The 14895-nt window shown below is 42.1% G+C and overlaps 1 protein-coding gene across 1 annotated transcript; it reads left to right on the forward strand.

Annotated features, from left to right (window-relative positions):
* Positions 1-13720, forward strand: mideasa (mitotic deacetylase associated SANT domain protein a). Its single transcript, XM_008397548.2, has 13 exons — positions 1-452; positions 902-2670; positions 5799-6002; positions 7226-7568; positions 7663-7729; positions 7819-7961; positions 8051-8151; positions 8235-8310; positions 8394-8482; positions 8973-9116; positions 9711-9830; positions 9947-10113; positions 11461-13720. Exons 2-13 carry the CDS (start codon positions 1150-1152, stop codon positions 11774-11776), a joined length of 3291 nt encoding a protein of 1096 aa, XP_008395770.1. The 5' UTR covers positions 1-452; positions 902-1149; the 3' UTR covers positions 11777-13720.
* The last annotated feature ends 1175 nt before the right edge of the window (positions 13721-14895 follow it).

A 14895-nucleotide genomic window follows, 5' to 3' on the forward strand; every position in this document is an offset into this window, starting at 1 on the left:
CGGATAAACCCCGGGCACCACGTTTTACCCTCAGCAGTCTTTAAATTTGAGAAAATACCCGCAGCCACCGCTGCACGGCAGCATTTCCACGCATGCACCCGTCTCATGTGTGTTTCACTCGGTGATGTGGTGTGTAGGCAGGAGGGGGGGGGGAAAGTTGTGGACATGTTTTCCTGGAAGTGCACGGTTTTACGGATACAGTGTGCAACAGTGTAACTACGGCGTTAAGAAGCCTCCCGCTGCCCCGTCGGGACTTTGGAGCGTCTTTCCGTGTTGCTGTCAAACCGCCTGATCGCCATATTGTGCGCAGCGAAACTCGATGGAAACTTGTCAGAGTTGTGACATTTGCTGCGCACAAGCCCTCTATGGAGCTGCGTGCAGTCGGCTTTGATCGAAACCTAAAAGTGACTCCATGGAGCCGATCAGGGGGTCGTTTTTGCACCATTGATCAGGTAAATTGAACCCTCTGGCTTTTATAACAACGCTTGTTAGTCTGCGGTGTTGATCTAGAGAGCACGCAGCTCCTGAGTCGCTTCCTTATTGCTTGTTTGCAACAGAACATTACTGGCTATCGCTCGGGTGATTGCAAGAGCCCCTTCGTTTCCTGTATTTCTTGTTAAGCCAAATGGCAACTCCGCTCCTCCTTGTTTTCTGCTACCTTAAAACTTCGGCTTGCAAACGTCTTTTCGTGCACGCACCTGATCGCATGAATCCAAACACGGACTAGTTTCCCCTCTGCTTTATAATTTCACTTTTCACACCAGGCCGTTTGCTGGTGTAGGCCTCAGTTTCCTCTTTGCTGCTGGCGACTGTAAATCGGCTGTAAACTCGTAGTGTTTCCCCCCTCTATTAGGAACCAATTCATGAATTTTATTCTCTCTGTGTGTCTGTCTTCTGTAAGGTCTAGCTCCCCTGAAGATGTTGAGAAGAATGGACAGCAGACCTCAGATTTAATTGCTGAAAGACGACTGCATGTTCCCCACCCTGCACTTTCCTTTGGGATTTTATGTTTCCTCCCAGATACCTCTGTATACACAATTAAAGAATTTCACGACCGCGGGCAGCGGCAGCACACTAAGGAGGGATATACCAAGTTTTGCACGATTATAAATTCAGTCGAAAGCCATTTTCTAATCTTAGGAGACTGCTATGAGTCTTCCTTCTCAGGTTAACACTGACAAGAGCAAACACCGGACTCCAGCCATGAAAGATGGAGTGCAGCACCCGGGGGAGGTTTACTATGGTATGGGCTCTCCTGCTTTAAAAGCGAGCCATAGTGACTCTGCAAGCGGCTCTGGTGTTTACAACCCAGAGAAAGGCCACCAAAATCTCCCACACTATCAGCAGCCTTCTGCTGTGAAGTGGATGCAGGACCCCTTACAGGCACCGGGGTGGACCCAGGAGGCTCCGGTGGCAGGCTGGGGCCAGAACTTTGGCCCGTACATGAGCGGTGTGAACGTCAGGGATCAGATGGCCTTCCATAAAGGAGTTCATGAAGGCGTAGCGATGCCGATGGCAGCGGAAAACCAGCTGACAGCCCCCGTGGAGGTTTACAGAGACGCCAGCCAGGCTCAAACTCAGGGAAGAGGGCTTGAATGGGAGCAGCACGCCAGTGCTGCTGCTGTAATGCATCAGGCCCAGCTACAAGCCTATCAGCATGGCCACAAGGGTGTGGATCTCCAGGGGCAACCCCATGTGCCAGCTCACACCATGCAGGGACCCATTCTGCAGCCTTTCCAGGCCTCATTCAGATCCAACAAGCAGCAGTTTTCATCAGGTTACTACTCCGTTTTCCCGGCAAACAAGGGAATAATCTACGGAGAGCAGCCTAAAACTCAGCAGCAGATTCTGCATCAGATGCAGCAGCAGCAAATGCATCATCACCACCACCAGCAGCAGCAGCAGCAACAACAGCAACAACAACAGCAGCAGCAGCAACAACAACAACAACAGCAGCAGCAGCAGCAACACATTCACCAGCAGCTTCAGCTGCAGCAGCAGCAACAGCATATGCAGCAACACCAAATGCAACAGCACCAAATACAGCAACAGCAAATGCAGCAAATACAGCAACAGTATCACCAGCAGCAGCTGCAGGGGCAGCAACTTCAGCAGATGCAGCAACAGAATGCTCCACAGCCTGAAACAACACAACCTCAGGTCCAACCAAACCTGCAGCAGCAGGCCCAAAGCTTTGGTGCTTATCCGCTTCCTGACCCTCTTCCACCGGACTCTGGAGCGAGCAAAGAAGGCACACAACCAATGGAGACGCATCCAGAAGCCCAAACCGGAGACGTATCCGCACTACCCGATCCGTCCTCTGAAAAGGTTGCCGCCACAAGTCCTTTAGATGCTGGTGACTCGGCCCCCGCGGCCCCTCGGCGCTCGCGACGCCTCTCCAGGGAGGGACAGTCCCCGCTGGGCCCTCCTCCTGGAAACATGTGGTCCCAAGCCTCCAAAGAGCCGCTGCCACCGCCGCTGCCGCCGCCACCAGCACCCCAGAATGGAGTAGCAGGTGTCACAGCTGCAAAGGGAGCGGAAAGCCAAGCAGCGACAGGAGGGGTCATACAGATCACCCGCAGGAGGAGGAGGGCGTCTAAAGAGATCAACCTGGAGACCCTTGCTCAGAAGGCTTCGGAAATGGAGTCCCTGCCTGCTAAAGCTGCCAAGGTTTTTTTTTTTTTTCAAAATTCAACATTTACACTCTTGTTGTATCTACTATAGATGTATCTACTATAATGTATGGTGTAAATCTATAGTGGGGATGCATCAGTGTTTTTCTTCAATATCTTATCTGGACTATTGACATGAAATACCCATTGGATGTCGGTAATCCACACACCAATGAAAGCAATGCAATTAAGCCCAGAAATCAGGTTCTGTGAAACGGTTGAACAAAAACGTACCGCTGTAATATTAGTAAGTACAGCTCCAACACCTCTACTGTGTTGTGCATTGCCCAGGTGGGATTTTGATCTTCAGAATGTCTTCAACTGTTAAAGGTTCATTAGGGCTCTTCTAAAAAGAACTCTGATCTTCAGTTTTATCCAGATTTACAGTTAGTGTCGTGTGTTTGGGAAGAGAGGAATTCTGTTCTCTTCTGAGCACTCTTTATTCCCCCGGCAAAACGAGCTTTGGCAGGGTTTTTCTTCAAGAGTGGAGTATTGCTCAGCGAGCGTACCTTTAGGTGGTTTTGTTGAGTCCATTATTTTTTGTTTTATTTGAAACAACAATAGTTCCAGGTCTCCGTAAAGTGGTCCTCATCTCTTGGACAACTCTTCTGATTATACTCTGATTAGCTAACAGAAGTCATGTGAGCGGTACAAGGTCATTCTTGGTTTACTATGAAATGTTCTTTCCTCTCCTGGATCCTTGCCCTCATGGAGCCCACTGTATCCAGTGCTATTGGAGTAATCTCCTGCAGTAAGGCTGTAAAAGTTTTAAGAGAGGGATCTTGTTGTCATTCCCCATTGAGAAATTCTTCTTGTACTTTTTGCATTTTGAAACCTTTTTATAGGCCTTGAGTTGAGACCAAACCACCTGGCATTAATCTGTAATTACAGAGGCAAGAATTCCTTTATAAATACTGTCAGATTTCAGGCATTATCTTGGCTTTCTCTGCCAGCGTTATCTGGGTTTCTGCAGGATCTTTTAAAAAAAAAAAAAAAAATCAAAATAGCTGAAATTTCATCCCAACATTTTCCAGAATTTCCATCTTAAATCTTAAATTACATTCGGTTATGTCTTGACTTTGTGTTTCCTCCCCCGCCCCCCCTTCTATTTATTTACATTTCAATTTGAGAAAATATTTGATTAGGCAATAAAAATCAAAACATTCTTTTTACCATATTCATTACTAACAGAAAGTGTGTAATTTAAAAAGTCAGATTTGAAAAAAGACTAATTATAGCAACTACAACAATAAAAGCAGCAATTGCAATAAAAAATAATGTAAGTTATTAAAGGGAAATAGAACTGAATAAAACGCCAGAACCAAAGACACCAAGACAACAAAGCTAATGAATTTGCTGGGGTTTGTAATTTAATCTACTAAAGCTCACACAAACCCTGTTTGCTGCACATAATTTAAATTATGGGGTAATTTGTTTTGATTTCAATTTGTGGATTGTCTTCGGTTGCAAATTTCATGTCAATATGCATGTTAGAAACATGTTCATAACCATTTTACACACGTTAAACAGAGTGGCGGCAAAGAGAGAAGTGTGGAAATTGATAGTACTGGAGCTCACAGTAGATCCATCACAGATGAACGCCACATAAAAAGAGTCTGAATCGTCTTGAATGTGGTGTAGGAGCTGCTAGCCAACAATCCCTCTAACTATAGTGACAGTCAGGTCGTCTACTTGAGTCCGAAAGCAGCCAAGCAGATGCTCTCGGTTATAGCAGTGGTCATAGTGATGACTGTGGAGTCCACCGGGAGCTGGGTGGCACGTTGGGTTTGGCGCTACCCAGTTTTCGTAACTGACTTGATCGAGTTGTGGAAACCAAAAAAAAAAAACAGTTGATTTTCAGTGCATCCTGCTTTGCACATCGAGGGAATAGCAAATAAGGTGGCTTATTTGGGCAAGTGAAAGCATATTTTCTCATTTGGCAAAGTTGGCACAGCTGTATAAAGAGGAACAGCCTTGTTTCTATGCAGAACTTCCCTACCGTTTACGAAAACTCCCGCAGCCGTCCGGTTTCAGCTCTTCTAAAGAGATCGCCGCTATTTAGTTTGTGCTTTTCCAACGGCGCTCTGCTACAAACTTCCAGCAGCAAACGTAGCTCAAGATTTCCTGCTCTGGACTTATTCAACACCGAGGGTGTTATCTCTGTGAGACACATGATACTGTCGCTGGTCAGGATTGATCATGTTTACACAGTAGGTGCTGCACCCTCTTAGACGTTGTTCCTTTAACGCAGACTGTCAATATATAAACACAAGCACACAGAGTTCTCTGCCCCAAAGGGGTTAAGAGGCTCGTTGCAGGTTTTGAGTGCGGAACGTGCGCGCTCGATGTACAGTTGGAGCGGCTGCATGTCTGCACACCTCCACATTCCTCAGGCCTCTTTTCTGAAAGTCGCTCGGTGGCGGCAGGGAGGGGCCGAGCTGTCAACCTGCACAACCACGCTCCCGTTCTCCCCAAACTGGTTTCGTGCAGTCAGCTCGCAAGCCGGAGCTGTTTTGTTTTATAGTTGGGACTATTTTTTTTTTTTTTTGATTAGGAGAAACGGCTTTAATGCCGTCGGTGATCACGACGGCTCCGAGTTATACCTCAGATTTAAAACGGTGGAAGTTGTTTGTAATTTTCACTTCCCACTTTTAAAATCCTGGATCAGTTTAAAGAAAACAAAGCAAACAAAAAAAAACTGCCAGTTCAAGCAGAAATTCCAGGGTGCCGTTTTCTTAAACAGAAATATGTAGATCTACGACAACAACATCGCAGAAAGCATGAAGCTTGTTTTACATTTCACTTTTGAGTGAAAAACAACCCCGTAATGGTGAGATGCAACTATTTCTTTTTTGTTTTAACATTTGAAGCCAGTCTGACTGGTCAGTTTAATATTTAATCTACTAAGAAAGTATGAATTAAACCTGAGTGATACTCATGTTTGGGGAAAAAAATGAATCACTGTTCAAGTTTTTTTGGTATTGCACCACATTTTGAGATGACATGCACTCTCACCTTCTTCCTCTTTTTATTTGTCACTCACTTTTTGAATATTTCCCTCCACTTTTCTGACCTGGCTGCTTCTTGTTCTCTTCTCTCTTTGTCTTCTTTCTGTACCCTCCGCAGGAAGACGCCCCCTCCGCCATAGTGCCCTTGGTGATCCCAGTGTCTGTGCCTGTGCACAAGAGCCAGGCGGAGTCTCAGGGCAGCTGGACTCAAGGCCGCGTTGGCCAGGGCGAGCGCGCCGCGGGCCAGGCGGATCGGAAACCCTCCGTGATCGTGGCTCGCCGCCGCTCGCTCAGAAACTCTGTGACCGAGAGTTTTGGCCAGGTTGGTTCCCAGTTGAACATCTTTTTGTAACATCTCTTAAAACCGTGGTTGGACTGGCGGCTTTACTGTGTGGTGCAGATTTTCTTTACCGGGTCGGTTCGTGTTGAAAGTGTACGTTTCAGTTCATGAAAAGACAAAATTATTTGAGAAATTATGATGTGAAAGAAATCTATCCAAACCAAATTAGCCAGATGTAACTAATAATAGTCCCTTAAGCCTAATAAATGGTTGTGCTGCTGTTGGCAGCTATAAAAGAGCAGCATTCATTCATTCGATTGCAGTGAGTCTTTACATTGCTGCGGTGGAATCTTGGCACTCTCCACTTTGCAGAAAAGTTTTAATTCTGCTACATTAGTTTTTTTTTTTGTTTTTTTTTAACCATGAGCCTGACTAACTTCTTCCCAGAGCATTTTAGCCAAAGTTTGATTAGGCCACACCAAACCCAACAGTTTTGGTTTGTGAACCATGCAGAACATACTTGTGAGCTTCAGATCAACATCTTGCAGCGTGGCGGTCCCTCAGCTTTATGTTACAAACTGATAGACATTCTCTGACAGGATTTTCTGGTAGAGCTTTATGGGGCTGGTATGCTACCGAAGCAGCGAAGCAGCACTAGAGTAACACAATACTAACGTCATTTTTGATTGCTTGTGTGATGTTGTTTTCTTTTTTTTCCCCCCTAAAGTACACGACAAGACACGCATGGTTTGATAAATTCCACTTTTGTCTCGTCACTCCACACATTATTTTGCAAACAGTCTTGGGGATTATTGAGATGTTTTGGGGTTTTTTTTTTGGCAAGAAGCCTTTTTATTCTTTTTGTCCAACAGTGATTCTTTTATTGAACTTTTCCACTATTTTTTGTCCAGTGTATCTTTGTTGTCACTTGGATTCATCTTCAGATCAACAATGGATTTCTATTTTATGTACTTAGGGAAAGTTAATACATTTAAGTCTTAATTATTTAAAGCCTTCCTACTCTGGTTGAAGGTTTAGTGACTTGTTGCATAGATTATTTATTTATTTATTTTAACTTTAAAAGTTTAGTTTTATAATAAAATGTTTTATAAAGATGTGCATGTCCTTTATTTTAATTCATCCCTGATTTGTGCATGTTATTGCTTAGTCGTTGTATACTGCTGCCATCAGTGTCAGAAAACTTTAGGAGGAAAACTAAAGGATTTAAACTTTAAAACGTTCCACTTTCCCCTCATTGTTCCAAGGATGGGGAAAGCGATTCAGGAATGGAAGAGGACGGCAAGGCTAAGTTCAAGCGCCGGACTCGTCCCGAGCCCCTCATCATCCCTCCCCCCAAGCCATCCACCTTCATCCCGCCGTCCGTCTACTCCAGCATCACCCATTACCAGAGCAACCTGCGCTCTCCGGTCCGCCTGCCGGACAACCTGCACTCCCTCCCCCCCTACACGCCTCCTCCCATCCTGTCTCCTGTCAGAGGAGGAACGGGTCTCTACTTCTCCGCCTTCCTCACCAACATCGCTGTAAGCAACCAGATCCTGCCGCCTCCGGCTACCCCAAAGTCCGCAACTCGTAGCCTGTTGCGTTCCAGTAAGTCTCGAATGATTTCTGCACATCGCCTTTTTTTTTTCTTTTTTTTTGAAAGCAATGTCTAACTTTTTATTTATTGATTTGTTTTTCTTAGCGAGTTCAGAGATCACACCTCCAGTCTTGCCCTTGATCACTGATGCCACACCAGTGTGCCTTGAACCGTAAGCTTCGCATCGCAGATTCGAACAGATTTCTACCTTGTTCGTGTCGCTTACATCTCTATGTCTCTTTGTTTTGTGTCGGGGTGCAGCCGGATCAATATCGGGCAGCAGTACCAAGCGGAAATACCCGATTTGCAAGATCAGCCATCCTCCCAGATGGACCAGCATAAAGCTGACTTGGTCTGGCATCCTTTGAATAACTCCAACCAAAAGCAAAGCGACGAGGAGACCAGTAGGTTTCTCACAAGAACTACTTTATCAATCTTTTAACTTTCCCTCCCGTCCCCGGTAATTTTTCTTCTTGCTTCTTTTTGTCTGTAGACCATTTTATGAACTTGGCTTGTTCAAGTGTTTTCAGTGGAGGAGGAACCAATCAGGAGCTGACTTTACACTGTTTACATGAATGCGGAGGCAATATCCTTGTGAGTAAAGAGACCAGTTGAGGCTGATGTGAGCTTTTACCACTGCAGGCTTTTATTTTGCATTAACTCTGCTTAATATTAAGGAAACACTGGAGCGTTTGATGCTTCAAGATCCAATTTTCCCCAAAGACCATCACCTGACAGGTTATCACTACTCAGGTAAAAAAAAAAAAAAAAAAAAGCTTCATAACCTTCATAACCTTTCAGTTTCTTTCTTAACACTAATATTACTGCCTTTCCAGGCTCTGACAGCTGGACGGCGGAGGAGAAGTGTTACTTCAACAAAGGGATCTCTGCCTACAGGAAGGACTTCTTCCTGGTGCAGAAACTGGTGAGGGTGACGCTGCTGTCATGCAGGGGAAGCAATTATTTTTACTATAACAAGAATGCTAGTCATGCTTATTAAAGCGTTTTAGAAATAAAATGTAACATCCTTTTGCAAACAGGAAGATCTTTTTTTTCTTTTCGTTTTTTGGTTTTTTTGAATTTCCTTAAAGTTCAAAGAGGGAAAAAAAAAATAATTTGAGTGAATAAATCACATCCTCTCTGCGGCAGGAAGTCTGCGTTTTAGAATCAGAACAATAACAGAGGCGTGAGCCAGAGAGTCGGGGAGTTCGTGTTGCGTCTGGGAAAAGTCTGGAACGTGACGTAATTATTTTCTGGTTTAGTCCAGAATCGGTATCCTGTCCTAAAAGTCCGTCCCGTCCGTCCGTGTTGACTTTCGCTGCCTGAGCCATCTTTCCTTCTTTACACTCTGTTTGTTTTGCATTTAGTCTCCTATAATTAATCACTTGGATTTGCTTGTGTCTTTTGTCTTGTAGGTGCGGACTAAGACTGTTGCTCAGTGTGTGGAGTTCTACTATTCGTATAAAAAGCAGGTGAAAGTCGGTCGAAACGGTATCTTAACTTTCGGCCCCCCAGATTCACCCGTGGAGAAACACTCTGAGGCTGTGGTGGATGTTAAGGTAGCGTTGAGGGTTTGGTTTCTATGTTAACTTTTCTTTACAGAAGATGTGGATAGGTGTGGCTAAAATATACAATATCGATAAAGCACAAATCATCTGAATTCAAGGAACGGGATCATACAAGCACTCACATTTCTTGATACTACAGATAAAGTGCCCTGATATTCAAATATTAGCTAAAACAGGGGTTGACTTGTAGTTTGGGTAGGAAAACACTGCCTAAAAGTCCTTACTGTCCAGCCTTACACCTCTTTTGGATCCTTTATAAAGCAAACACATAAAACATTTTAATGAGAGTTTCTTTTGTTCTTTTTAGAGAAGTAGGAATACAGACTGACTTATTTAATAACAAAGGCAGAAATGCTATCTAAATGGTAAAAAGGCACCAAAACTGATTATGCAGGGTAACGGGGCGGGAAAGCAGAAGTGATAAAAGTCATAGAAAGTCAGAAAAAAAACAACATATTTACTTACACACTAGTAAAAACCTAATCATAATCCTACGTTTCAGCATCAAAGTTAACAACATTCCTGACCTTTTTTTTTTTTTTTTTCCACCCATTAATTTATTGTGTGTTGTGCGATTCATGGCAGAGCTCACATCAGCCTAGATTAGAAGAAGACGAAAAGAAGGACGCTTCTTTTTATGACGATAGCCATGAAACCAACCAGCAGGCGAGGGTGGCTCAGTCACTACAAGCTCATGACTATGTAGTAAGTACTGCGCAAATCCTCATCCTCTTCATTCACTGAACACCCCGTTACGTTCAAAAAGAGGAAATCGTCAAACTTTCTTTGCGTAGTCAAAAACCCACGTGTTGTCGCTTCAGACAGGGACAGTTCTGGTCATCAAGGAGCCGGACGCAATGGGCAAGGAGGCTCATCAGTCATCGGTGCCTCACAGGCCTCGGGCTGAAGCCGCCGCAAAGAAGCCCAAACCTCCACCAAAACCGCCGCAGGACCCCAATGAAGTGTTTCCATGCAAGAAATGTGGCAGGTGAGGTCAATTTTCAATCTGATTTAGAAGTTTGTTAGATTTGCTGGTAAAAGTGACTAGTGTGACATTTGTTTGTTTAAATTTGCTGGACTTCATTCAGCTTTAGAACCCCCTTCACTCTAGGTTAGTGCCATTCTGTAGTTTAAAACCGTTTAAAATTTGGAAAACGTAGTTTTGTTGTGAATATGAGCTGTGGGATCTACAGCATTTCCTTCTAGATATGAGGTTTCTGCACCCCCCTCACTCAGTTTCACTTTTAGTTTGGAGGAGACCCTTTTTTTTATCACCTTATTAGTGTGAAAGGATGCAGGTGGGAGGGGTTTCTGTACAACTTACTGTAACCCAGAGCATGCCATCTTATCATCAATCATTTTAAATCAGATTTTCACTGATCACACCTGAGCTCTGAAACCTGAAGTTGTTTTTTTAAGAGATGCGATGCAACTATTTAAAATTCATCAACCGTCAGGAGGATTGAGACCATTCAAAGTATTCTCTTTAAAAGTTGAACAGATATATTACACTTTTGAATTTCCTCTGCTCAGTTAGCAACAACCTGCACGTGTAATTTAGAGGTGTATGTGCACTTTTTCATTGGGGTCTGCATCATTAGTTTGATATCAAGGAGGGCTTACATGCAAACCGCTAAATGAATTTTAGTTTTTCACTTTGGAAAATCACCTGCCAAGATGTGTAAATAAATTTGTATCTACGCTGCTACTTCTGACAACCACTAGGTGTCACTCCAGAGCAGCAACCGACTGGGATGAAACTCAAGTCATTAGAAAATTAAAACAATTTCAAGTCCAAGAGCATAATAATAGAATGAATTTGTAGTTTCTACATTAAGTCTCGCTCTTTTATATTTTGATGTTACATACTCCTTTTCATGCAAATGCATCACCTTAAAATAAAATGAATATCACTGAAAAGTTATATCATTAAGTCGGTTAAAGTTGTTCGACTACAATTTAAATTCATTACACACTGTGATATTTTGCTGATTAATTGCAACAGGTAATGGAAACCCAAAATTCAGTTTGTCAGAAAGTTGGAATATTTCATAAGAATATATTTCAATGCAAAAATGTCACTATATTGCTATTATAATAATCAGAATTAACAGAAATAATTTTAATGGTCTGCACAGCTTTTTTATGCTTACAAAGTAAATTACTTTATAAGTTCACTTTATGCCAGTCTATTAAAGGTAAAGTACAAGCTAAGTAATGGAAGCCTTAATGTTTTGGTGTTTACCTGAAACGTCAGGACTTTTGTCTGCAAATTGCGTTAAAGATGTGGATTGTCCAGCTTTTCACAATTTTACGGGATCATATTTCCATGTAGGGTGTTCCATAAAGTGAAGAGTAGAAGTGCCCACATGAAGAGCCACGCGGAGCAGGAGAAGAAGGCTGCGGCTCTGCGGCAGAAAGAAGAGGAGGAGAAAGCAGCAGCTCAGGCTCGAGCCAGGAAGGCAGCGGCAGCAGCAGCAGCAGCAGCAGCAGCAGCAGCTGCGGCGGCGGCTCATCAGGGAGGAGAGGGGCATGAGGGAGGAGAGGGGCATGAGAGAGGAGAGACGCATGGAGCTGCACAGCAGGGGGAGATCAGCAGCCAGGAGGACTCGTCCGAAGGCGAGGACGACGATGATGAAGACTGGCACTGAGTATGAACAAAACAGGGAGAAGAACCTCAGAGCAGGGGAATATTATGCAAACTGCATGCAGAGATGAACAAATGGATGAAAGGGTTAAAAAAAAACAAAAAAACAAAGTGCTGCCTGCAAATAGGCAGAACAAGCACAAAAACTTTGGTTTTAATGTCTTCCTGTTAATCTTTACACTGTTTTTTTTTTTTTTGACCAAAACTCTCTGACTGTTTTCCAGCTTCACACCATCAGCCTGGCTGTCACACTCCACATGCTCAGATACAACGTCTAAATACTCAAGAGTTTATTTTTTTGTAAGACGCACTTAACACAGTGTCTGCGCTTTTGCCAATATTGCCTTTTTATATCTTTTTATTTAATTACAAATGCATCAAATTATTTTGCATTTGCATCGTGTGAACGAAACTATTAAGAAACAAGATCAGTTTAATCTGTCCTTTTATCAGCTGGAGCCCGTTTGACTAAACTTTGAAGGGCTTGAATGTAAAAACTAGAATGGGCTCAATATCAAAATTTTCCCAGATTATTCGTTCGTTCTACACTTTATTTTTAAAATTTCTATAATGGACCTTTTTGAAATGAAAATGTACAAAAAAACTAGATATTTATGATACAGCATTTGCAATGATCTTGGTAATATAAAGAATAATCATGTTGGCTTTATTATGGTAAATTGAAAATATATATTAAAAAGTCTATTGTCCAGAGAAGGCCATTTGTTTTTTGTCATAAATTGAGGACATTGTTGCTGCAAGATCTTGTTTCTCCAGATGTGGACTGTTTTTTTTTGTCTTTATATATAATTGATCTGGTGCATTTATTCTCAAGAAAGAAAGTTGTGCACACATTCAGTGCTGTTAAGTTTTGCACTTTTGGGAATATTTGGAAAAACTGCAAAAGAACAACCTAAGTAGCCCAGATTTAAATGAAATTACAGGGAAAGTACACTGATAAACTTAAATTTCAACCAATAGGGCCGCCATATATAGAGGCTAAAGTCCTCGACGCAGTTGTCTCAGATTCCTGACCAAAGGCCGTTTCCCGTATGTCTTCTCCTTCTCGCGCTGCCCTTTTTCCTGCCCAGCTACTGTTGGATAAAACCCACTAGTCCCATAAAAGTCCGTCACAATTTTATTTAATTTTGGTAGACTTTTCAACCTATTTCAGTTATCTGAGGTGCTGTAAGAAATATTTTAAGTCCCTTATGGATTTCTTCTGAACGCTTTTTTTTTTTTTTTTTGCCAAAATGTTTCAAATCTTCTGGGGTTTTAATCCGACCAGCCATAAGTTTTTTTTTATGGTTATTATTATTTGGTATTATTTTATCAATCAAATCGAAGTAATTTTATCTGCATGCTGCCAAATTACACCAAAGTCAAAAGATGTTGAGAAGTATTTCATTTTAAGAAGGACTCCCTGAATGAACCAATGTGGAATCAAGGCATTATTTTTGAAACTGACAAAAAATGTTAAACTGAAAAACTATTTTGAAAATGGAAAAAAAAAAGTTTGAAGTTCAATGTTACTTTAAAGTTTCAAGGTTTTTTTTTCCCCCGCTTAAAAAAAAAATCCAGTCAGCTTTATGGCACCAATCTAGCTCCATACACCAACAGCTATTTATTAATAATTCAAAACTTAAATGAGTAGTTTTATCAATACTTCCTGCCACAACCGGGCCTTTAAGGATTTTCATGGTCTTGTTATGGGCCTGAGATGAAAATGAGTTTTTATACCATCATTAAGATGCATTGAGATCTTCATGGCTTTTTAGTAAGCAAGGATCAATGAGAGTAGTTAGTCCTCAAATGGTGTTGAACTTCCGCTGTGCCATTAGGCTACATTTAAAAATCCTATATTTTTCCTGACATTTGTGATGAAAACACATGTCCTAAAGAAAAGCTTTATATAAATGTATATTTCTCTCTTTTGCACCTTTCAGAATGATTTGTTTTTTCTAGGATTTGATTCTTTCTAGTTTCCACTCATCAGTCACACCAGAGAGCAACACACCTCCTTTACAGCAGCAGTTATAAGTTTAAGTCTCAAAATGAACCTTTTCATCTGTTCAGCTGGTTTCCAGACTCCCTCAGTATAGGAGTCTACTACCTGGTTCTGCTGGTACTGCCATCCCAATATGCCTCTCAGATCATCTTGGTCCATATTCTGGTGGGATATGATATATTTTAGCGACAAAGTTTCCTTAATATCATGTGTAAACTCTGCCAGTTTATGAAAGGTCATGTGGTGAGTAATGCACAGAACAGTCAAAACCTATGAGGTATTTATCCTTTGAGAAAATTTTGCTGAGCTAGCATGTAGATATAGTCAAATCTATGTAACTAATGTACTCGCCTTTCTCTTTTAGGGAATGCAAAACTTTAACGAACCCCTGTTTTCAGTGGAATCCAACACTAATTTGCACTGGCCACACAATGAAACCTCAATCAACTCTGTGAACTTTATTGATGTCTCACCCAAATAAATTTGTTTACTCATGCACAACTCCTGCAGACATTTTGAACGCCACTTTGAGGCTTAGCTGCGGGTTGGGTGGGGTTGAGGCTGTTCTTATGAGCTGTGGATGCTCTTATGTGTACACCAGACTTAAAGTAATCAGCCAAACTTTATCTGTAATTCAAAGTTTCAATGTTACTAATGTGGGCTTCCTTCTATGATGCATAGTGTAATCGGTTTTTACAGTGCTCAGTGCTGAAGTCACTCTTGTGCAACAACAGACAGACAGACAGTCCTTCTGTGCTGATTAACTTATCTTGGGTTCAGTTTTGCAGTAAACCTGATCTCACAGCAGACAGTTTTTTTTTTCTTTTGAGGTTAAAGTTCAATTACGTCCTTTTAAACCCGAAAGCCTAACCCTTATTTTTAAAGATTTGTTAATTTATACAATTTCTTAAAAAGCACTCGCATCCCATGTCACGCAACAACCGCATGCTTCGGTGGTTTTTAATCGGGATCCGATGTAATAGATCAACACAAAATATTTTATAGCTATGAGGTAGAAGGAACCAGAATAAAGAAAAAGAAAGTAATCTCTGCTACAATAACTTATGTTTCAACAGTAGGATAAGTGATAACAATCCAACTCCTAAAACGTTTAC

This window comes from Poecilia reticulata, chromosome 21 (assembly GCF_904066995.2).
Source record: "Poecilia reticulata chromosome 21, P_reticulata-male-v2, whole genome shotgun sequence".
NCBI classification, from domain to species: Eukaryota; Metazoa; Chordata; class Actinopteri; order Cyprinodontiformes; family Poeciliidae; genus Poecilia; species Poecilia reticulata.